This window comes from Sprattus sprattus, assembly GCF_963457725.1.
Source record: "Sprattus sprattus genome assembly, chromosome: 15".
In the NCBI taxonomy this organism is placed as follows: Eukaryota; Metazoa; Chordata; class Actinopteri; order Clupeiformes; family Clupeidae; genus Sprattus; species Sprattus sprattus.
Window position 1 is genome coordinate 30,952,566 of NC_137913.1, and position 25,470 is coordinate 30,978,035.

The 25,470-nt window shown below is 41.4% G+C and overlaps 1 protein-coding gene across 1 annotated transcript in view; it reads left to right on the plus strand.

Moving 5' to 3' along the window:
• Positions 1 to 24,005: 24,005 nt before the first annotated feature.
• gp1bb (glycoprotein Ib platelet subunit beta) overlaps positions 24,006 to 25,470 on the plus strand; it is a gene marked incomplete at both ends in the record, with an annotated part of 16,043 nt that continues 14,578 nt past the window's right edge. The window contains one exon of the mRNA XM_080852675.1: positions 24,006 to 24,117. Coding sequence (XP_080708801.1) covers positions 24,006 to 24,117 — 112 coding nt within the window. The remainder of the gene's footprint in view (positions 24,118 to 25,470) is intronic.

Sequence of the window (25,470 nt, forward strand, 5' to 3'; positions counted from 1 at the left end):
CGTTGAGTGTGTGGGTGTTGGTGTGTGGCGACTCTTTGTTGTTGTTGTTTAGTATTGTTGAGTACTGTGGTGAATGTTGTGTCCCTTGATGTGTTCTGTATGATTACTTGCATGCGATGATAAGAAGTCTGGCCGTCGTGTGAAGTCCCAACCCAGTAGCACCAGGAATGTAACATGTTGTCCTGCGTACGACTGACATTGTTACCTCGGAAGTCGGATAGGTAAGTGGAGGGAGTGTGACTAGTGTGACTAATGAGCTGTGTAAGAAATGCTGAATAAGTTCAACTTCACAGATCATTTTATTTACCCACTGTGCCCCCAAACTCCCCCCCCCCCCCCCCCCCCACACACACACTCCAAGAAAAAGAGTACATTACGGCACATTGAATGCCAGTTTATAACTGTTTATTTACTATTTTGCACCAGAAACATTTTAAAACATACTGATCTCATTATAATGGTATTAACACAGAAACATATTTCATTTGGGGTAAAATGTTGAAATGATGAATACAGTCTCATTAAGATTTACCATGGTACATCATTTTGTGGTAGTTATATGAAACAAGGTATCAGAACATACATGCATTAACAGAGGGACTAAACACTTGGGAGAGTGAGGTTATACAACACAGAGCTCATCAAAACCTTTCACACACAATGGCTTATTATTTCTGCTGTGGTAATACTGCATGTGTTACAGCAGACTCTAGAGGTTCAGATATTGTAATAACTGGGGTCCAGAGATGTGGGAATGGCTTCAGTCTGTTGTTGTCCCTAGGATCAAAGATTCTAAGGTCCATCTGCCAGATCCTTACGTGTAAGTGATTTGTTAAATGATGTGATGTGTCACAGCAGCTTCACTGATGATCCAAAACCTAGCTCAAACCCAGGGTAGAGTGTGTGAGTGAATGTGGTCTGGACACTGTACAGGAGGGTCATTGTGTCAGAGATGCTGTAGAAGGCCAGAGTTCCTGCCCTGTGATCCACATACACTCCTATTCTGGAGCTGGCCACTAGAGAGAGTCTAGTCTCTTTATCACTGTGCCAGAAAGAGTAGCTGGTGCTGGAGGGGCTCAGACTCCAGGACTGATCTTTACATCCAAACCCACACATATCGCCCCCTCCTTTCCTCCTGATGCTTTTATATGAGACTGCTATATCAACCTATCTCTCCCCACTCCTCTCAACCTCCCAGTAGCAGCGTCCAGACACACCCTCTCTACACAGCACCCGGCACCACCTATTAAATCTCGCTTGATGATCAAGATATGACTGGACCTCATTTCTACATTCCACCCTCCTGTTCCCCTCAGACAGATGGAGGTTTCTGTGTGCTGTGTTTGGATCCAGTGTGAAGTGACAGGAGTCTGATGGAGGAGAAGACAGGACAAAGGTTTTTTAAGTTAACATCTCACTGAGTGACAGAATAAGTAAATGTTAAAATTAGTGTGTGTGTGTGTGTGTGTGTGTGTGTGTGTGTGTGTGTGAGTGTGTGTGTGTGTGTGTGTGTGTGTGTGTGTGTGTGTGTTTGCACTCCCCATGTATACTCAAAGACAGATACCATTAATGCAGGGACCCCGCCTTTGCCTAGACTACATACTACTACACACTACATACACAATTTCAGCCAAGCAACACGTTGCTTCAGGACCACAAATACCCCTTTTCCACCAAAGCTGGCTCTGGGCTGGTTCTGGGCTGGTGCTTATGCGGTTCGGTGCTGGTTCTTATCTTGGAACCGGCTCGGTTTTCCACCGACTGAGAGCCAGAGTAGGGCTTGCTACGTCTTTAAATCACGTCATACACCTTGTTGTCCTAGCAACGCGTTATAAAGTCACTGAACTGAACTGAACTGTCAAAAAATGGAAGAATATATAGTCATTTTAATGTTGGCCATTCAAGCATACACCGCACTTCGCAGACGTACATGTACAGCTCTTCGTGTTCGCTACGAAGAGAGGATACGTTCACGAAGAAGGGTAATTATCTAGGTTACCGTAATTATCTGAAAAAAGTGTCCGCTAAATGTTAATGTAAATGATAGCATACCAATGCTAGCTAGCGTTAATAATAATAATAATACATTTTATTTAAAGCGCCTTTCATGACACCCAATGTCACTTCACCATCAGGTTGTTAGAATTACAATCACCACATAGAAATAAATAAAAATAACAAAAATAAAAGTCAGTCAGTCAGTCCATAAGAAGAAATTAGTTTTAAGTCTGCTTTTAAAGTTAGAGTCACAATGCCTGATGTAGTTAGGCTAGCTAATAAACGTAGCAGCTCATATGGACTATAGTTGTAAACCAAAACATACATGATTTTACCTTTGCAGATCGTATTATGGCTGAGAGCAAGGCGGAGGTCTCATGTGGTGTGGACGTACCCCCGGTCGCGCTACTGGTGGGACACCGTTGTGCCTGATTTCACCCAGGCACAGTTTGTCCACAACTTTCGTCTATCCCGGGAGACATTTGATTATGTTTGCGACCAGGTCCGGCATCTTATGACAAGATCTAACACCAATTACCGTATGGCGGTCCCTCTAAAAAAACGTGTGGCAATTGCGCTTTGGAAGCTGGCCACCGGGGGCGAATACAGGACCATCAGTTACCTTTTTGGGGTCGGCCTAAGCACAGTTTTCAACTGTGTAGAGCAATTCTGCATTGCTGTAGTAAGTGTCCTGCTGCCTCAACACATCATTACACCAAACGCTGCAAAACTATTAGAGATTGCTGCATTCTTTAATAACCGGTGGAGAATGCCCCAGTGCGTTGGAGCGATAGATGGCAGCCACATACCCATCATGGCACCTGAGGAGTATCCCCGGGACTATTTCAACAGAAAGGGGTGGCACTCCATCATACTTCAAGGTGTTGTGGATGGAAAAGGTCTGTTCTGGGATGTGTGTGTGGGTTATGCAGGGAGTGTACATGATGCCAGGGTTCTGAGGCAGTCCAATTTATGGGATCTGATTAATGATGGGGAGTTATTCAGCTCCCATAAATTGGTCATCTCTGGCATCAACGTTGGGCACTACCTCATTGGTGACCCAGCTTATCCCTTACAAAATTGGTTGATGAGGCCCTACTCTGACACTGGGAGACTGTCCCAAGAGCAACATACTTTTAACTACAGGCTAAGCAGTGCACGATCTGTTGTTGAAATGGCATTCGGGAGACTTAAGGGGCGATGGAGATGTCTCCTGAAAAGGAATGATTGCAAGCTGGAGCTAAGCAAGCTGATGACCCTGACCTGCTGTGTTCTTCACAACATTTGTGAAGAACATGGAGACAATTTTGTTGAGGAGAACAGTAGGCAGGTAATTATTCAGCCTCCAGGTCAGGCATTGCCTGAGCACGGTGAGCTGGAAGGGGCAGACATAAGGTCAGCCATAATGACCCTCTTCAATAGAAGAGAGGAATAAATGTTTATTGTCCCATAACTGTGTTCTGTTCTTTTTACCTGATAAAAGCTGCACATCTCATCAATTCAAGTTTGAGTGATAGGTGAAGTAGTTAGATGATGGATAAAAAAGCATGTGAGCCTTCACATATTTAAAACTGAAGAACAAGAGTAAATGGATAAATAATTATATTTGTATTAATAAATAGTTTGATACAAGAATAAATAGAAATAATTAATGATTAATCTTATTTATTGGCTTGGGACTCCATCGCCGTCACCATGCGCCCCATAAGTCCGAGCAGTGCGCCCGTATCAGTGTCCATTTTAGTCATCATTTCCCTGCTAAAATCTAAAAAATGTTGGTCTGCCTTTCTCATATAGTCAATGAGGTCATCATTTCCTCTCTTTCTTTTTCCTGTTAACAAAACAAAAACATAACAATAAAGATTACTAAACAAAGTAATGACTTCACTTGGCTTACCAAAACATGAGCTTCTTAATATTTAGTTAACAAACACACCTTTGGCTTGCTGTACGGAGGAGGAGGCCAATCCACCAGAGGTAGATGGTGCCGGTGAGTTGCTGTCCCGTGGCGGCGGCGACGTTGGTTCCTCACCCTCCTCCACTTCTAGATCAGTGACAGACTCTAACAAATAGCCAAATCAAGAGAATTGTGTCTTAAAACAAAGTCTTCCAAACAACAATTACATCAACTTCAGTCTTTTTGTGGTGAAAAACATCCAACTCTCGTGAAAACATTAACTTTTTACTATTGTAACCATGGCTACGGAAAGTAAGCTAAATAGCAAGCGCTAACCTATTAGCTGTCTATCAACTAGCGTCAGCTGCTAACGTCTACAACTTTAACGTTTCCCAAACAATTTAACGTAATGTTAAAAAGAGACACAGTTAATAAATACATTTAATTGACGTAATGAGAAGACCTACCTGAAGCAGGTTCGCTGTCATCCACTATTGCCTCCAACATTTCTGTGGCTGTGGCTGAATTAAGCGCACCACTCAGCTGACAAGCCGGTCGGTCTCCCAATACCGACTCCAGGATCTCGTAATAGGGATTTTTTTTTGGACGACCGTTCCCACTTCTCCCGTGCTCCTTCTTCTGGTCCCTATAATCTTTTTTTAATTTTTTAATTTTATTTATTAATTGTTCCGTCCCCCTCTCATACCCAGCCGCGGCCATCTCCACCTTAATTTTGTCGAAAATCGGCTTCGTTCTCACGGCCCCATCTAATTTATTCTGTACCTCTGTAGAGGACCACAGAGCCAGTAAGCATTTTGTCTCCTCCTCAGACCACTGCTGTTTTAATTTCCCATCCATTTTTTGCTGCTGTTGCGGTTAGTTTTGTTGCTGTTAATGGTCTTTTTTTGAATGCCGGCGTAATGTGTATTTGTTTTGACACGAGACGGGACCATAATCCCGCCCCCTGGCTCCCGACGTCACTGGTTCTTGTTTTCTGGCCCACCTAAAAGTTGGTGCTGAGTTGGAACCTGTTTTTTGGAACCGGAGCCAGGTTTTTTTCGGTGGAAAACCAAAGAGCCCAGAACCAGCCCGGAACCAGCCCAGAACCAGCCCAGAACCAGCTTTGGTGGAAAAGGGGTAAAAGAGGAGAGGTGTAATCTGATTGGCTGGTGAGCTCAAAAAACAACCTTTCGCCAGAATTACGGACAGTACCTTTAATGGTCTATGTAACAGGACAGGAGTGAAGCATTCATCTATTCTGGAGGACATACGTATCTTCCGTATAGACTAAACACTGGCAGCATCAGAACCACTGGACTGGGCCAAAGCTTCAATGCAAGTCACATGATGGGTCCCCTTCTGAGGGTGTTGTGTTTACCGCTAGGATTTGTTAATTTCTGGTTTAAATGCTGATTCAGTCACACTGACTACAGTACATTGTGTATTATTAAAGCATGTCTGGATACTTAACCCTTAGAACTCAGAGCGTTTTTTGTGATTTTTTGTATATCGGGCTTTAAACACATGTGGGAGGCCTTCAGAGAGGTCCACTACTATGTATCTTATATCATTTTTCTCAGCAGAACCTAAGCAATATGATAATGTAGGGTGTGTTGTATTTTAACCAACTATATGAAAATGTCAGGGCAATGATCATGAAAAAAATGTGAGGTCCGATTCAGATTTTTTTAAATAAATGAGTATAGACAATGTCAAATATACAGATTAAAGAGTTTTTATTGCCTAAATCTGTAAACACATTTGTTCTGAAACAAATTAAGTCACTGTCTTTGAAATAAACCTCACCAAAATGTATACATGGTCATATAGCAGCAGTCTGTTGTAGGCGTTTTTGGGAGGCTTCATAAGTAACCCATGAGATATGAAGGTTGTCACATACCCTTACACAGAAATGCAAGGTTATTTACAGATGGAAAAGATAAATGAACACTTATTTCATAAAAATCTAATTGAAATGTGCAATATAATTCTCAAAAATAAATAAATATGTTAATTTAACAACAATCTATTATAGGCGTTTTTTATATTTTTCATAAATAACCCATGAGAGATGATGGCTGTCACACACCCTTACACATAAATCCCAGGTTATTTACAGATTAAAAGCATACATTAACACTTTTGAAAAACAAATCTCATTAGAATGTGCAATATAATACCAAAAGCAGATAAATATTCTCATATAAAAGCAACCTGTAATAGGCGTTTTCAGAATATGTCATAAGTAACCCATGAGGTATGAGGGTGTCACACACCCTAACACATAAGTGCAAGGTTATTTACAGATTGAAAGGATAAATACACACTTATTTGAGCATATCTCAATTAAAAAAGAAATATACTTTTCATAAACAAAGAAATAATGTCATATAGCAGCAACCTGTTATAGGCATTTTCAGAATATTTCATAAGAAAAACATGAGGTATGATGGGTGTCACACACCCAAACACATAAGTGCAAGGTTATTTACAGATTGAAAGGATAAATACACACATATTTGAGTATATCTCAATTAAAAAAAGAAATATACTTTTCATAAACAAAGAAATAATGTCAAATAATTGAGCAGCAACCTGTTACAGGCGTTTTCAGAATATGTCATAAGTAACCCATGACGTATGATGGGTGTCACACACCCTAACACATAAGTGCAAGGTTATTTACAGATTGAAAGGAAAAATAAAAAAATACTAATCACAATAAAAACTGCAAGGAGGAAGGAGCCTTTCTTTTCCTCCTTAGTGGTGGTTGGGCTTCAGACTGGTCACCTCTACAATACACACAAAGAAAAAAAAAAAACAGTCATTTCCTGTACATGTAAAGCAACAAAATTGGGTGTGCGCTTTCAGCATCTGGCTGTCCAACACTGTTCATATGCAAATATTTGACCACTTTAGGAGTGGCATCATATATACACCTGTGTACGTATGTATTGTGTAAAATAACTATTATAGCATCATATCCAACCATGCAGTGACAATGAAACTTTTCCTCAAAAACGTTATCAACAATACAGTTCATATTAGGCCCATCATTTCAAGTTATATCAGTGCAAGCATACACCCAACAACAATGCTGGAGTGTCTGCACTATCCAAATCACTGCTACAATACAGATGAAATGTTCAGGAAGGGGAGTGAAGACTGGACACACACACACACACACACACACAGTAGCCTTCATTTGGTTCAGTAAATTAGGCATGGCTACTACAGTAGTAGGCTATAGCTTTCACGTCAACAACGGACTGCTCAACATCTGAAATCATTTCAGACAGCCCACAAAACATAACCCCTAACACTAAACGAGGTAAAAGCAAGTAACCAAAACGGTTTATCATAAGCTTATTAGTTACACATCATCATGTAGGCCTACGTTTGCAAAACTACGACTGTCACCACTTGTCACTCGGTATGTCTGCCTGTCAAGCCTTGAATCTGTCACTTCTACTTACAAATGCGACTCGCGGGAGATGCTATACTTCAGGCAGATGGGATTTGCTTTTCCAATAAGGGTTACACTCGGATGTCACTGTATGTTTATACTAAATTGAAATTGTCAAAACTTTCCCGCTATTTCGCCATCTATTTCGCTATCAAACGTATAACAAACTTACCTCAGACCAGACGAAGCAGCAGCAGCAGCAGGAGGAGGAGGCGGGATGTTCTCGTCTTCACTGCTCTCACTAAAACTTGACTCGGCGTCAACTTCTTCCTCGGCCTGGATGTCGTCCCACATAGACAAAACATCTTCCACGCTAAAAGCTTTACGTCCACGATTAATTTTCAATATTGTTTTGAGTGGATTAATGAATGAGTGGAGAGTTGATGGGTGGATAATGATAATGATATACAGCAGCCAGGACCAATACAAGCGACAAAGCTATGCTAACCGTGCCCTCTTTTGCCGCCTACTTCACTAGTCAGGAAACTCCTGCTCTGATCTACAAAAGTGTTTCCTGTGGATTGTCCACTTCCTGGATATGGTACATGCACTATCCTACAGTAATACAGATCAGTGGTCTGTCATATGAATGAATGGCGTCGTTTGTTTTGGTTTGTCCACGCTGTTTCATGTGGCAATAAAATGACATCTGTAGCTTTTCGCTGCCGCGAATTCAAGTCATAACATTCTAACAACATTCCGGTCGTGGTATTGTTTATGTTTTGTTTACATAATGATAGTTTTATTTCTACTGCACCTAACCACACATACATGGAATCAAAATGAAGCCTGAAGTGTACTCTGTTGAAATATTCAAGAATGACTTCCTGATTAGGCGTTGCCTTTTAAACAAACGTATCAGAGTGACGTCAGTCACATTTTGACGCGTCGGCGCGTCAATTGAGTTCTAAGGGTTAAGCTTAATTTTATGCTCAGAGGCGCAAGCGCAGGCGCAGGCGCAAGAGGCCCTTGAAAGCTCCTTGCAAGCCCCAAGCTCGGCCGTGTGTCGGCCGACTTTTCTAGACTTGCACCAAAATGTACACAACATTTACACAAGCCTCGCAGCCTGCAAGGCTGTGATTGGTCTGCTGGTCGGTTGACTACGTCCTGTCTGGATGTCATAACCCATCGTAATGAACCGAAACCACTTTTAATGAACCGAACTTTGTTTGAATTGTTTACTTTGATGAATATGCTATTCGCTAGCGCGGTCTCTATGGAATTTCCCCTTTACGTTAGCATTAACGTAGTTGCTATCACAGCTTAAACATGCAATGCTATATGAAACGAATGTTACGAGATGAGATTACTAAAATGTATTCTGCATGTCTACTCAGTTTTACAGTGCTTCCCAAGTAAAGGTTTAAAAGAACTTCAAGCTTTAGACTTTCTGTTAGAGAACCTGTTATATATCTGCCGAGCAAATGTACAAAAACATTAACGTGAATTAATTGATGCTTATACCTCTCTATGGAATTTCCCCTATACGTTAGCATTAAGCTAACGTATTTTCTATCACAGTTTAAACATGCAATGCTATGTGAAACGAATGTTACGAGATGAGATTACTAAAATGTATTCTGCATGTCTGCTCAGTTTTACAGTGCTACCCAAGTAAAGGTTTGAAAATAACTTCAAGTTTCAGACTTTCTATTGGGGTTTTCTATATGCCGAGCAAATGACTGGCTCATAAACAAAAACATTATTGTGAATTAAACTTCCACCTATTGTTCTGGACGTGAATTGCTTTGCAACACGGGCAACCTTTTAGGGAGCATGAATTGCTATGAGTACATTTACACAACAATGTGACACCGTTGCAGAAGCATGCTGGCCCCTTTAATGTATCTATCAAAATTTAAATCCTTTGGAATATTGTTCTTGAATTGTGGATTATGTACTCCATTTAAAGATTGAAAGATTTAAGGTTGTGTCTGCATGTGTGTGTGTGTCTGGGTGCGTGAGAACATGAGTGTTTGTTTGTGTGTGTGTATGTGTGTGTCTATGTGTGTGTGTATGTGTGTGTCATCAGGAGTGTGTGAACATGAGTGTGTGTTTGTGTATGAGTGTGTGCGTGTGTGTGTGTGTGCATGTGTGTGTCATGAGGAGTGTGTGAACATGAGTGTGTTTGTGTGTGTGTCTGTGTCTGTGTGCATGTGTGTGTGTGCCTGTGTATGTCTGTGTGTGTTTGTCTGTGTGCGTGTAAGTGCGTGAGTGTGTGTGTGTGTGTGTGTGTGTGTGTCTGTGTTTGTGTGACTCGTTGATCTGATAACTTTACAGATCTCGTATCCATAGGGCAAGTGTATATTTAATATCAGCTGGGTATCAATGCCAGTGTATTGTCCTAGCTTTTGGCCGTTCATGACTTTAAAAAAAAAGAAATCCCTAAGATATGCACCCAGAAGAATGTGTCTGGCCTGGTCTTTGGCCACGACCTAAAAGGCCTTGCAGAGATTGTGCAGAAGTCCACTATGCTAACAGGAGTCATGCAGATGTTGAACTGCTTAAACATGTAGGACCATTCTGAAAACGTGATTGCTACTGAAACTTGACTCGTGATTTTGAGTAAAGTAAACTATATAAAACGTGTGTGTGTGTGTACAACTCACATTGTAGGAAATCCTCTCTGGTTGTAGGTTCAGGAAGCAAAACAGCCTGGACTTCAGTCACTATTGAGAGAGAAAAAATAATTAGAAACAACATTGACTGGCATAAAAGTCAACATTGCATTAACCTTCTGTTTTCATGATAGCAGTACATTTGTTTTCTCTTGTTGAGGGGCATGAGTATGAGTCTCCAGCTTCTTTAATCTTAAAGACCCTCTTAAAGACAAGTAAACATGGAGACACCTGCAGAGTATCTCAGCTTTGCCGATATACAATGGATATGTTACAAATATGTGACATTGAGAAATACATCACATTTAGCATGTTAGTAAAATCCAAAGGGAAAGTATAGCAAGTTATGACATGTAATCTGATTAACCTGCTGCAGATATCTTCATGACTTCCTCCTTGCAGAAATCCTCCAGCAGCCCCTTTAATGAGAGATTTCTTCACAGCCTCAAAAGAGAGGCCTTGGTTCACATAGATGCAGGACACGTTTTTAGACTCAGGTGTCTCACTGACTGACTGGAACGTCTAAATAACATAGAGATAGAGAGAAATAGAGAAAGAGACATTTAAAAAAATACAAAATCCACGTATAAGTAAGTTGTAAGTTTAAATTTACAATCTGTATTTAATGTAGGTTCAGTTGATACAGTTAATCAGGAAACGTTTTTGTTAACTTTAACTAAAAGCAAGCCCATGCAGTGATTCCTTAAGTTCAAGTTTTTAGGTTGATGATATGAATCCCAAATGAATCCAACACAAATGGTTGTCCAAATGCCACTGGTTTGCCTTGATCTACATGTGGTCTGACCAAAGAGGCCGAGCAGTGGCGTGCACAGACATTTTGGGGGGAGGTGCTCAGGGGGGAAGGGAAGGGCACTTTTTAGCGCACGCGGAACACCTTTTTATAAAAAAGTTACACGCACATGTTGAATGAAATTTTACTTTTATTTGTATCATTCTCTAAACGTGAGTTTCCTATAGAAAAAAGTCACACCACCAACAGATAAAATCCACATCCTATATTAACTATATACAGTCCTTGCGTTATCTGTCATTGGGCTATACAGCGTAAAGCTTTATCAGGTGACCAGTCGGCTAAAAATGCTTAGTTGTTTGTGGCTGTATGAGACATTTTACTGCACAACAAAATGATTAGGCTACACGTTGGGCTTAGAGGGCAAACTATACGATTTTACTTGATCTGTAAGACAATAAAGAGACCAAACAGTACCCCACGAGGAGTTATAGTGAGCTAGACTGTTTAATGAAGAAGCAGATGGGCATTTTTCACAAGTAATGGGGAACTTCCCGTTCCTTCTGTCCCAAATGAATGTGTTAATTTATGTTGTCTAACATAACATATAGGCCTACAATAGAAAACGTTCTTCTTAACACATAGATTTGCAAAATCTACCGAAATTATTTGTAGGCTTATGTGGTCGTCCTCACGTTATCTGTCATTGAAGAAGTTTATCAGTGACCAGTTGGCTAAAAAGGCTTCAAGTTGTTTGTTGCTGTATGAGACATTTTACTGCACAACAAAATGATTACACGTTTTGCTTAGAGGGCAAACTGTACGATTATACTTGATCTGTATGTTACCTGGCTGGTGGGAACACGGGAGAAGATGCCTGTCTGCGACCGTGCCTGCTATGCTGGAGATGCTTCTGTTTACTGAAGCGCATGTGGTGCCCTGCGCGTGCCTGCGCGAGTGCACGTGACAAAGGAAGAGAATTGAGTCTGGTCTGTGCAAGGGGGACGTGGCTCATTTTTGGGCATTGTTTCAGTCGTTTTTAATCGCTTAGGTTTTTAAAAGATAATTTCAAAACCGGCCTCAGTAAAATGTTAATAATATTAAAAAAAAAAAAAAGTTTCAAAAGGGCATTTTCGTTGATAAAGGGCAAAAAGTCCTGGTGCGTTAGCACCACCTAGTGTATATGTGGGCACGCCACTGGGCACCACGCCCATTTTCTAAGACAGGCGCGGCCAAATTAACCCGTCCTGACTTCACAATGTAACTGCTTCTCTCGCAGCCAGTTTGAATAGTCATTCATATCCCATGAGTAAATCCGTGTTCATCAAATACAAAAATAGTCCTACACTACTGACCCTGGCTGAGAGGTGATCTGTGATGTTGCTGAATAGCCTATTGGTGAGACGCCATTTCATTACAAGGCTTGAGAAAAACACAAAACAAGTCTTTGTGGAGCTAAGATGAGAACCAGCAGGAACACTGATTGACTGAACATACATGCAGTACATCTTTATTTAAATGTGTTTATAGTTTATCTTGTGGAGTTGATAAAAATGTACAAAATAATGTCATTCAGTCAGTGTCACCCTCCCAGGACCCTACAAAATGCCCACAAACATCACAAATTAAATGACAATTTAGGCTTTTTTTTATTATAGTTATTATTGAGGTACAGTTCATATGTAACAGGAGATTCTTTGCCTGATTTCCGTTGTTAAAATGTTATAGCTCTTAGCTCTCATAAATGAATTAGGCTATGTGTTTTCATTTCTGTATGAAAATGCTTACCATCTGAAGTCAACCATCTGGTTTTACAACTTCATTCGACAGGCGTGTTTTTATGCCATTGTTATTCTCTCTCTGTCTCACTGTATAATGGACCTAAAGAGGTTGAGTCTATATGACTCTTTCATTCCAGTAGGAAATGATTCATGATTCACAAGTCCAGTCTATCACCAAGAGAACTCCTGTCTTACCTGTTTCTCTCTCCTCCCTGCAGAGGCTGACACACCAGACAGAGCAAACAAACACAACTTAGATTCGTACGACAAAATATCTCCAGAGGCTTCTCATGTTGGGTGCAGATCCTCTCCTGTAGCTCTCATTCCAGACAGGATTTCACAGCTTTGAGTTTTCTCTCAGTACAGACGTCACACTCCACATCTCCAGGTCCAGCAGTACATGGAACAGGAGCAGTAACTTGGATTCTGGTCTTCCTGATCTGCTCCACAAGTTCAGCCACAATATTATTTTTGTTTAAAACGGGTCTTGGGGTGAACGACTGTCTGCACTAGGGGCAGCTGTAGACTCCCTTCTGATCTTCCCGAACCCAGCAGGCGTTCGTGCAGCCCATACAGTAACTGTGCCCATAGAGAATAGTCATTGGATCCTTCAGTAGATCCAAACAAATTCAGGGCTCTCAAGTTTTGAAGACAGGCAAGAGTGACATATCCCCCCGGCAGATAGAACACCAGTATGCTAATTTGTGGAAACATCAAAACACATTTTTGAACTTGAGCCAGGAACATTGTGTTCCACATAACTAAATAAAAAGATGGTACGTTTGCTGAAAGCCAGTAGGGTTTTTGGAATGTTGGAACTTGTCTCACCTGCCCACCTAGAAGGTTTTGCCCATGGCTTTTTCACTGGGACTTTGTTGATGATTCAACAGTGTTGTATGTGTGTCTGTGTGTGTATGCACAGATACTCTGTCCCCTCTACCTTCAGGCTATTTGTTTAACTTCCACTGTGAATCATCCTTACTTGATTTATCATGTCATGAATCACTCATTGCATTCATCTACCTCATATGTCAATTTATGTAATGTAACCAATATGTTTTTACAGAAATTGAATAAGATGCTTGGCCAGTAATTTGTTTTTAATGTCAAAACATTTGGTTTAATTCTCGCAGTATTATATTTTTTGTAATCTAGTGTATAAGAAAAATGTTAATGAAAAATGTTGTAGTGCAAACATATCATGTGAAATATGAAGAAGGGGTTGTGAGAACATAGTGTGCTAGAACAGAGAAAGGGCTCAATCAAATTCTTGCAGAAGTGCTTTAAGTCACGTTATACCACCCCACCTGTAGACCTTGTGTCACTTCGTGTTCTCTTTATCTCAGTAACTATGCAGGAATATATTTGCCAGTCATGAGGTGAGACATCTCTGATGCTGAGGTCATTCATTGTGGCATTGTTGTTTAATGTCTGTAGACCTGTGGAAAAAGACAAATATAACTGAAAAGCATTTTGTTTTAGAAGACTTTGGGCCTCATTTATAAAACGTACTTACACACAGAACTGATCTTAGACTGTGCGTGCGATCAAATCCACGTCTAAGTACAGATTTATAAAAACCGTCTTAGACGTAGAAAAGGACGTATCTCTACGTCTGGTTTCAGTTCGTGTAAGTACTTTTCCTTGCGGCAATACTGAAGTACTGCAGGAATTCAGGACTCTCCGAGCGCCGACACGCAGCCGACACGCAGTTTCATCATCATGCACCACCGTCACCATTTGGGCTAATGGTGAAAGGCCAAATTAATGTTTTGCTCAATAAAATCAAATAAACTATTAGAATAATTTACACATGAATGAGATTCACATCTTATAAACGGGTTCCCGCGGGGTCTTAAAAAGTCTTAAAAGCATTGAATTGATGAATTTGGAAATAATACCTTAAAAAGACTTGAAAAAGTCTTGAATTTTGATATCTAAGTCTTAAAAAATTCTGCAGTATAATTTCTCCGTATCGCATTCTCCTTAAAAGTTTAATTTGTCAACCACTATTATTTTGATTAAATAACGTAGCCTAAATAAAGAGTGGCGGAACTCATAATTGAGAGCGCAACGCTTCCCGGGTAGCAACCTTTTCTATGTCAATGGTCCCAACACGTCACTTTGCTATAGCAGTGCAACACAGACACAGACCACAAGCAACAAGCCAAGCAGAAGCGCGAAAAATCAAAGAAAGAACACAAAAAAGTTTCACTATCGACGTTATGTTATTTTCTAACTTTTTTACGTTAGCTTGCTACCCATTTTATGCTGGGGTTATGGGGAAGTGTAAGTTAAATGAAGCGTGGAAGGATAAGCAAGCATTTTGCCACTGGTTGAGATAACCAGCCAGCTGCTAGCACTAGTGCAGCTCTTCCAGTTACGAAAGTTATGAAAGCAGAGGTGTTGTGGACCCTTAACACCATCGCCAAACACCAGTCCTACAATGGAAATCCAAGTAGTCTGCGAACGCAAGCTGTCATTCAGGTGAAGGCATTTTCAAAAAACGTTTTAAAACTTTTTAATATGATATTAAACGTTGGTACGCTGCAAGGGCGTTTGGCTATGTAAGGTAGGCTATCCTGCTAATGTCAGACAGTTCTCTGACAGACGCCTCGCAAATCACATTAACCATTGTTTTGTCTTTACCGGTAGGTCTGTGAAATAGGTATTAAGTTTTTATTTAAATGGTCTTAAAAAGTCTTGAATTTGTCTTGGAGAAACCTGTAGGAACCCTGTATAGGTATTCCGTTTTAATTTCACAAGTGTAAAACATTTTGCTCAAACTTATAACCTATAAAAAGACTAATAGTGGCTTAATTTTCAGTAGGAGTGTGAAATAGTGTGCCCGAGCGGTTGGTTTGGTCAGACTTAAGGGATGGATGACGGCACAACAGTATTCCAAAAAGGGTTTTTTAATTTTCTATTTCTTTTCTACCTGCATGTTTAACAGACAAACCAAACAAACAAACAAACAAACAAACACTGAATGTAACATGAAACAAACACCGGGACAATGCCCACTTAGCTATGCACTAGCACCTGGTTTCAAACAACCATCACTTTAGGTCTGCTCACGTCAGCAACCTAACACACCGGGACAATGCCCACTAAACTATGCACCTGGTTTCTTCAACCCTCAACTTCGGTCTGCTCTCGTCAGCAACCTTTCTCAACTGAACTATGCGGCCCGTATTTAAACCAGCTGGCCGTTACCACCGACACTCATTAAACAATTAACAGTTTCGCACGGTATTCTTATCTTCCACGCAAACTGACATGAAACATCACATACGTACATGCAGGTTCTATTAACAATTCTACAATGAAACACTTAATAAAAAAAAGAGCACGTTTGATAACTATGAACCCCCCCTGCCCCGATGAGCACGTCTCTCGCAAAACACGAAATAATCACAGGTAATCCTTATCAGCCCTGCATCCCCGTTTGCTTCCCACGTTCCAATTAAACAGTTTGGGCCACCGATCAATGCACATAAACCCCAGCCCATTATATTCTTCACATAATCACATATATCACACAACAGTATCATATATTCCAATGTTCATATTAATGTCCATCCGAACGCATTATAGACACAGTGACTCAGATCTGCGGGGAAACCACCGCTTTAAGTGACAGTAGCCCTGCGCTCTGTCACATTACTCCCCCCTCAAGAGTGGACGTCCTCGTCCACTCAAGAAAGGTAGTCCTCTACAACGTTCAAATGTCAATCGGAAATGTTCTTTATCCTCATCCTTAATGTTCCGCTGGATTTTTGGGCCCTCTCCGGCCAATGCCGCTTGGGTTGCTGCTGTTGAGACTGGAGCTGCCGCTGCGCCTGGGACAACAGTCACTCCTGCTGTTCCTGAGACCACCGTCGGGACTGCTGCCGCTAAGCCTTGGCCTCCTGCTTCCCCTCTCTCCTGCCGAACTCCCTCTTGGAGAACATTGAAGTGCTGCACCATACCTTTCGCCCTCTGTTTTTTTCCGGGCTTGTTCCTGCTTGGTACGCTCCTCCTGGGCAGTCATTAGCCTCTGGAACATGTTGTGGAGTTCTTGCAGTGTCTTTTCCATAGCTGACTGGGAACAGTCATCATCTTCGTGGACTTGCTGCTTTTTCCTTGGCATTGTTGCTCCTCATCCGCCACCTTTCAGTCTGACCTGAGCCCGCTTGTAGTTTCGCTGCCACCAAATGTGAAATAGTGTGCCCGAGCGGTTGGTTTGGTCAGACTTAAGGGATGGATGACGGCACAACAGTATTCCAAAAAGGGTTTTTTAATTTTCTATTTCTTTTCTACCTGCATGTTTAACAGACAAACCAAACAAACAAACAAACAAACAAACACTGAATGTAACATGAAACAAACACCGGGACAATGCCCACTTAGCTATGCACTAGCACCTGGTTTCAAACAACCATCACTTTAGGTCTGCTCACGTCAGCAACCTAACACACCGGGACAATGCCCACAAAACTATGCACCTGGTTTCTTCAACCCTCAACTTCGGTCTGCTCTCGTCAGCAACCTTTCTCAACTGAACTATGCGGCCCGTATTTAAACCAGCTGGCCGTTACCACCGACACTCATTAAACAATTAACAGTTTCGCACGGTATTCTTATCTTCCACGCAAACTGACATGAAACATCACATACGTACATGCAGGTTCTATTAACAATTCTACAATGAAACACTTAATAAAAAAAAGAGCACGTTTGATAACTATGAACCCCCCCTGCCCCGATGAGCACGTCTCTCGCAAAACACGAAATAATCACAGGTAATCCTTATCAGCCCTGCATCCCCGTTTGCTTCCCACGTTCCAATTAAACAGTTTGGGCCACCGATCAATGCACATAAACCCCAGCCCATTATATTCTTCACATAATCACATATATCACACAACAGTATCATATATTCCAATGTTCATATTAATGTCCATCCGAACGCATTATAGACACAGTGACTCAGATCTGCGGGGAAACCACCGCTTTAAGTGACAGTAGCCCTGCGCTCTGTCACAAGGAGATATGGCTGCATTGCTGTTGTTAGAGGATATTGCCAACTGCGCAATAAGGAGAGAGAGGTTTTTTTTGTGATCGTGCAGACTTTTTGACACAGGATGATGTGTCTGATAAGCAGGTACCGCTTGCCGAGAGCGTTGTGCCCAAATGGCCTCTCGTCTAGAGAGGCGCACCAGAGGCAACCAGGCCATACACGTTCAGGTATTGTCCGTTCTTGGATTCCTGGCTACAGGAACATTCCGATGAGAAATTGGAGACCAGTCATCAATCCCCGTCATCATTAAGCAGAATTTTGCCCGATGTTTTTCGCAGTATAGCCTACTATCCCATATGCCCGCAATTTATTAGATTTCCATACAGTGCCCAGCAAAATGTGAAAGAGTATTTCCTGCGTAAAACAGGGTTCCCAATGTATTCTCATCCAGATTTCGCTCACTCAGAAAGCCTAGGAAGCCCACTTCAATACAGCACAGGTCGGTAGTGGAGCGCACCAAAGCCTTGGTGCTGCTGCCGCAGATGCGGCTTCTGGTGCTGCTCGTGCTTCGGAGACGTGTCTACTACATGTCAAATACTTTGCTTTTGCCATTACGCCACCAGACAGGCTTTCTTACGATGTTTTGGCCCCAACTGCTGTTCCATCAGCAGAACGTTGATGTCAACCTCACTTTAATTCTTCTGTTTACATGTTTCTTTCTTTCTTGCCACTGTCACAGAGAGTTTGTGCATTGAGGATGCGCTCTGTTTGTGCATTGATAATATGCCGATTAGTTTAAATAGGGGCGTTTTGAGGGCGGAGATTCAGTTGCGCACAATTTCACGACCATTTGTGATTTAGAACCGAAGGATTGGCGTACACGTGTTTTTTGTGGGTACGTCTGTTTTCTGTGGATCTCACTTACGCTCATTTCAGGAAATGTCTTGATGGTTGAAATGTAGGATGGTTTCTACGCAACGTTTTATAAATGAGGCCCTTTGATTTGAAGGCCATGGGGTGTAAGTAAGACAGGACAAGAAGACATAATACAAGGTTATTGAAAAAGCAAAACAAACCTACAGTATATTTATAATTTTTTTGCAAAGTTTGCATACTTGGATGGGTCAAATCACAGACAAAGGCATACAAACGTCGTAAATCTGCCATTTTGCGAGTTTGAGCATTACCAAGAACACTTTGAAGAAGCATTACACAACCTGCACATACAACTGTGGCACCTGTCATAATTTGCAGAAGGAGGAAACCCAAAATAGTGGCAAGTTGCCAAGGGGACGCTGCTCCTCAATGATGGCTATGCTCAATACATTCATGCCTTAGTTCTTAGAGATTGGGTTTAGTATTTATTTATTCGCTTACATTTGCAGTGTTCATGTCATTCACATTCAGTCACTTAGCAGACGCGGCCTTTGTCCAAAGTGACGTACAAGGGAGAGAACAGTCAAGCTACGAGCCATATAGACCTAGTGTAACAATAAATATTACCTTGTATAATTATGACTATAAATGTGAAACGTAATTGTTAATGATACAAATATTCTCGTATTTATTATTATTATAATTATTTTAGTCCGAGGATGTCTGTAGAGTTGACGTGAACGCAATCACCAATGGGTTCTCACAAATTCAACTGTTAACCCTTTTACTGTAATACGGAGTTTTTTCAAATGTCATTCCTCAACGCGATTCCTCAAATAACCACAAGATGGCCCGTGGAATTGCATTTGAGTCCGGCAGAGTTACGACTGCTATTTCGCGTTCTGAAAGTCGTCTGAAGTTCAGAAGAAAGCACAGAATAAAAAACTATGGAGAAAGGCAAATGTATGGCCCTCATTCTCTACAGCAGTTTGGAAGATTTTCAGAAGGATTTCAGAAGGAACTCCACTTCGCAGGATTTAGGAAAACATTTGCCATTCTCCATAGTTTTTTCTTCTGTGCTTTCTTCTGAACTTCAGAAGACTTTCAGAACGCGAAATAGCAGTCGTAACTCTGCCGGAATCTTCTCAAATGCGATTCCACGGGCCATCTTGTGGTTATTTGAGGAATCGCGTTGAGGAATGACATTTGAAAAAACTCCGTGTTAAAAGGGTTAACGGTTGAATTTGTGAGAACCCCTTGGTGATTGCGTTCACGTCAACTCTACAGACATCCTTGGATTAAACTAATTATAATAATAATAAATACGAGAATATTTGTATCATTAACAATTACGTTTCACTTTGGACGAAGCGTCTGCTAAATGACTGAATGTGATTGTAAATGTACACGAACACTGCAAATGTAAGTGAATAAATAAATAAACACTTAGCCCAATCTCTACTTACTGCAAATTATACGCCTACTCGTGACCAGTCTTCACACCTATGGTGGCTATTTTGGCTGACAGCACTGACTGTGATTTATACTCCTACTCGTGACCTGTCTTCACACCTATGGTAGCCATTTTTAGATTTTTTTTTTTTAAAGTGACTTCTTAAATGTGTTTTACGGACTTCGGAAGTTCAACGTAAGAAAATATCTCCATCTTATTAATTAACACCTGTTACGAGTTGCTTTCGTGTTGATTTGGGAAAATCTGACAGCACACTTGGTTAATGGCTGCGTGCCCTAATAAGGAGCTGGCGGGGCGTGTATGTATGCAAATCCACTTTCACGAGAACGCGCATCAATCTAAGAAACTAATCGGAAGGAACACAGCTGAGAAGACTTCGGCTGCTTATGAACACATTTTCAAGCGTGCGGGAATGCAGCGGAAGCGTTTCTCTTACGTTGTTTTTGCGAAGTCGTGTAAGAAACATTTCTGAAGAATTACAGAAAAAGATTGAGAATGAGGGCCAATGACAATCTAGTGTGCACGCACCAAATCCCCCCCCCCCCCCCCCCGCACACACACACACCACTGTGTATGTGTGTTTATACACACATGCGCCCGTAAACAAAGATTGTGATATTATTATTTATTTTTTTCAAATAAAGATTCATTCTTTTTTTATTGTGTTATTGGGGAGAGAGTGCTTGGGGAAATGATGTAGTTGTACGTAGGGATTCGGATGTGCTGGGAAAATATGGCTAAGTTCGGTGCTTGTGTAACCTGTTATGTTGGATAGGGAACAGTCGAAGATTTTGATTTAAAATAATATTTTTTTTCTACACGTTTTGGACTGAGCCTGTTGATACAGTCTACTTTTCATATAGCCTAAATATTTAACAGCCAGCACACCTTATATCATGAGCGATCAGAATAAAATGTTCCCACATGTCAGAACGACCTCTCTTCCTAGATGCTTCCATAATGATGATAAATCAATACGAACATAATGACTGTCACAGTATGAGAAGAACCCAATACAATGTTGGGCGCAGAAGTTTTTATGCTTTGACGGCGCTACAATTCAGTCTCGAGACAAGGCAACTGCCTGGTTCGTGTGTGGCGCTGTGAACCACTCAGGTGGTTCATTCGGAGAAAGAAGCGATTGCTGTTTCGTACGTAATATGTCACGTGATTTTTCTGTACCAAAGCAACCTTCGAAGCAGTGGTTCAATGGTTGGTGTAGTTCACGCCCGACTCACATTGTTGCGTTGGAAGGCGTTGATGCGTCAGGGTTAACGCATCCCCATTCACTTTGAATGGGGTGACGTCATCCTTTGCCGAACTGAATTGTGGCTCCGTTTGGTTCGCGTGCGTTGCGTTCCCTGCTTTGCTTGCGGCAAGAGTTGAAGAATGTTGATCTTTTCGAGAGGCAAAGCATGCGTCAGCCAATCAAATTCCCTTTCATGCATAACTGACAGCACTGGCGCTAGCCAATCATATCCCGTATATGCTCACGTCTACACAGCGGCAAGCTAAAAAAAAAAAAATGGCTGACCAAACTCCGTAGATGGTCGTATTTCTACTTACAAGTTGGTTGTTTGACTTTTTTTGGTTAGATTTTTTAAAAGTTACCGAGAAATAGACACTGTACAATGTAAAAACCCCTTTATTGTAACTGAAAAATGCGTATCATAGGATTTGCGAGGTGTCTGAGCACCCTTTCTAATGATAGCATGCTACTACTCACAGGGTAAAAGCTTGCTAGTGACGTGATTGGTTTGTTGACCTGTCAATCTCACTATAACGTCTCCGTTATCAACAGAACCCCATGCGCCAGACTCCTCCTCCACCGTCAGTTGCATCAACGCCTTCCAACGCAACAATGTGAGTCGGGCGTAATGGTTTGAAGCACGTTCCGGAACTTCAGTGTCAGTCTGCCATCACTAGCATATAATAACTCGATTAACTACATTCCAAGCGAATAAGGTTGATTTTGTTAAATTAAACTTACATTGCAGTTAACGTTTAGTCTACTGGTGTATTTGGTTATCTTGTTGCCATGCTAGCTAATAATCTTAATTTTAAATGATATAAGAGTGTAATTAGCGTGAAATGATAGCTAGTTATCTAGCTGATGTTATTATATTTTGGAAAAGTTAGGAATCCTCAGGGTGACTATATGCAGCATCGTATGAAATAATTCATATTCACAAGTGGATTTTCACATAACACACGTTTATGACAAGCCAACAGCTGCCAATTGTATGTTATCTGTTGTGTGTGTATATAATGCTGATATGAAATACAAACATTAGGCTAGTTAATGCGTCAACTGTCAATTGAATGGCGATTTAAATCTCACTGAAAGTGAATGCTTCATCGGCTACATTGATACATTGTAGAGCTTTGTTAAGTTGTTTGTATTGTGTGAAATATTAGCGTAAATGCGCTGGTATTCTCTTTATTTGTGGGCTGAGAAGTCATTAGCACATGTGAGTTTACATTGTTTTCCTCGTTTTCATGCCGAAATATTTACTAGGTTATGCGAGTGAAATGAGTGCACTATATTGCCCTGCACACACATAACAAACATTTACCATTAACCAAACATAAGAGATATTACAAATGCCTGCTTTAGATGGGTGTGTGAACACAGTTAAATACATACTACAATTCTGAAATCACAATTGTGTTTGGGTCAATTCAACCTTTCTTAACAACTTCATGAGAGCTGTTTTACCAAACTACATTGCAAAAGAAAACTATACAGTAACAATCCACAAAAAGTAGTACACAAAACATTACATAACCAACTCATCAAAATTTATCACATATAATTCCTTTAACACATAGGCCTATATATGAAACACAAAACACACAAACACACTGACAACCAAGACTCATTCTGTGCCAAAATCTGCTGAACAGTTTGGCGGTCATATTTTGTAACGCTTTGCGTTACGTCTAGTTGTATTAAAGGATGAACTAAAGTCTATTAATGAAAAGCATTCTCACATGTGAGTCTGCTTTTTCTAGGAGGGTGGATAGCAGAGCAGATTGCGTCATCTGTGGAACGTTTGGCCCGGTATGCGAACTGAAAGGGGTCCAGGGTGGAGGGGAGGATGGACTTGATGATGACATGACAAGCCGTTAAAAGCACTTCATTATGATGGGGGTCAGTGCCACAGGGCGATAGTCATTGAAGCAGGATGGAGCCGGTTTCTTTGGCACAGGTATGATGAGGGAGGTCTTGAAATGTGATGGAACAGCAGCTTGACTCAGAGAAGTGTCGAAGATATCCGTGAAGATATCCTTAAGCTCCTCTGCGCAGTCCCTCAGTACATGACCTGGAATGTTGTCTGGGCCTGTTGCTTTACGGGGGTTGATGGTGGAGAGTGCCCTCTTTACACTTTCGGCAGACAGGCACAGAGCCTGGTCGTGGGGGGGGGGGGGATCGTTTTTTGTGGGTTTGTGTTATTTGTTGCTTCAAACCGTGCAAAGAAGATGTTGAGGTTGATGAGCAAAGAGATGTTGTCGTCGCAGGTCTGTGATGCAGGCTTATAATCCGTTATGGTCTGGATGCCCTGCCACAGGCTGCTGTCCTTGAAGTGGCTGGTTATCTTTTTTGAGTAGTCCTGTTTTGCTCTTCTGATGCCACGGGACAGGCTGGCCCTCACTGTTCTCAGGCCAATTCTATTCCCGGCTCTGAAGGCTTTGTCTCTGGCCCTCAGCAGCCGGTCTCCAGTCAGCCTTGGCTTCTTGTTAGCCCTAGTGATTATGGTCTTTGTGTGGGTCACATCATCAGTGCATTTACGGATGTAGGAGAAAACAGTGTCTGTAAGCTCCTCATTGTCTATGTGGTTGTGTGTAGCTGCTTGCTTGAACATGCCCCGGTCTGTTGTCGCAAGACAGTCCTGAAGAGCACACCTTGATCCATCCGGCCACACTGTAATCTCTTTCCGAACCGCTTTTTCCACTTTCACTCTGGGCCTATATGCCGGCATTAGCATAACAGTGAGGTGGTCAGAAAGTCCGATGTGGGGGAGGGGGGAAGCCTTGTATGCTCCTTTGTATGAGGTATAGACCAAGTCCAAGGTGTTTATCTCCCTTGTTGGGAAATTGACATGCTGATGAAATTTTGGAAAAACAGTCTTTAGATCAGCATGATTAAAATCTCCAGCAACGATAGTAAATCCATCTGGGTGTGCTGTCTGTTGTTCGCTGATGGCCTGATAAAGTTCACAAAGTGCCTCATTCCTGTCACCGCTGCAGGAGGTTGGAGGGATATATACCGTGATTAGCAAGACCGCAGTAAATTCCCTTGGCAGATAGAAAGGACAGCACTTTATGATCAAAAACTCCGCCAGTGGTGAACAGTGTCTGCATACTATCACAGCGTCCTGGCACCACGCGTCACGTATGTAAACGTATGCTCACACTAATTTACAAGTAGTGTGAGCAAACTTCTGCTTGGTAGAGAAGCGGCCTCTTGGCATTGCATGGGGAATGTGCACAAAAGAGATAAGAGAGATGAAGGCGAGAAGAATGGTCTAGAAATAAACAGGGAGGTAGAGAGACTGCAAGAGAGAGAGAGGGGGGGGGATTTGGGGAGGAATTAGTTATTTGCACAGTGGTCATTTAGACCAAAAAGGTGGTGTTCAAGATAAACAGATGTCTAAAATGAATCTTTATCTAAAATCAAGAAACAAATTGTTACCGACACTTTCATATGTGGTGGGAAAAAAATTGAAGCATTGAAAGTCTTCCATCAGTGTCTTTGTCAAGTAATATCTAGACAAGTGTAACTTAATAATGAACCTCTATGTACTTCAGTTAACTATGAAATAAGCCAAACTATACTGTACCAAATCAATGTAACTGTTGGTTTGTAAGTGTAAATATGTTATAGTTACAGTTTGAGTGTTTGTGTGTGATAGTGTGACTGTGTGTGTGTGTGTGTGTGTGTGTGTGTGTGTGCGTACATGTGTGTGTGCCTTTGTGAGTGTTTGTATGGTCAGTATAAGTTTATCTGTGAGCACCAGCTATGTGCGTCACTCTCTGCCTCTGCATGTAACTCCTGCTGTCAGATGAGAGGCAGTCGTGGTGTGCTTCTCATACCCTCACACTCACACATTACAGACGCAACGCACACTCCAGAATAAGGTAAGAACTATTTACAGTCATCGGCGCTCTACCAACCAATGTCACAAGATGTGTGTTTTTTCATTCCATGGCGTATTTGGAACAAATTCAGCTGTATATCTGACTACTTAGTGTGGGAAAAGGAGAGCACTGAATATGGTGTATATTCAATGCTGATAGGTTGTTTGAGCTGATCATCGTTGGCCATTAACACTACCCTTGATATTGGCAAAAACATGGAGGGATAGGATAGGATTTGGGGGTAATGTGGTGATGAATGGTATTAATATTGCATAAAGTATACGTGGATTGATGCAATTGTGTAAGTACTCTGAAGAAAATGATCAAAGCTTATACTCTTGAAATGAACAATCATGTGAGATCTGTGAGGTCTTTGTGTAGATGATCCGTGCTTCTCATAAATGCAACAGATGTGAAATACATGGCATGCATGACAAGATATTGTGATACACGGCCTGGTATTTC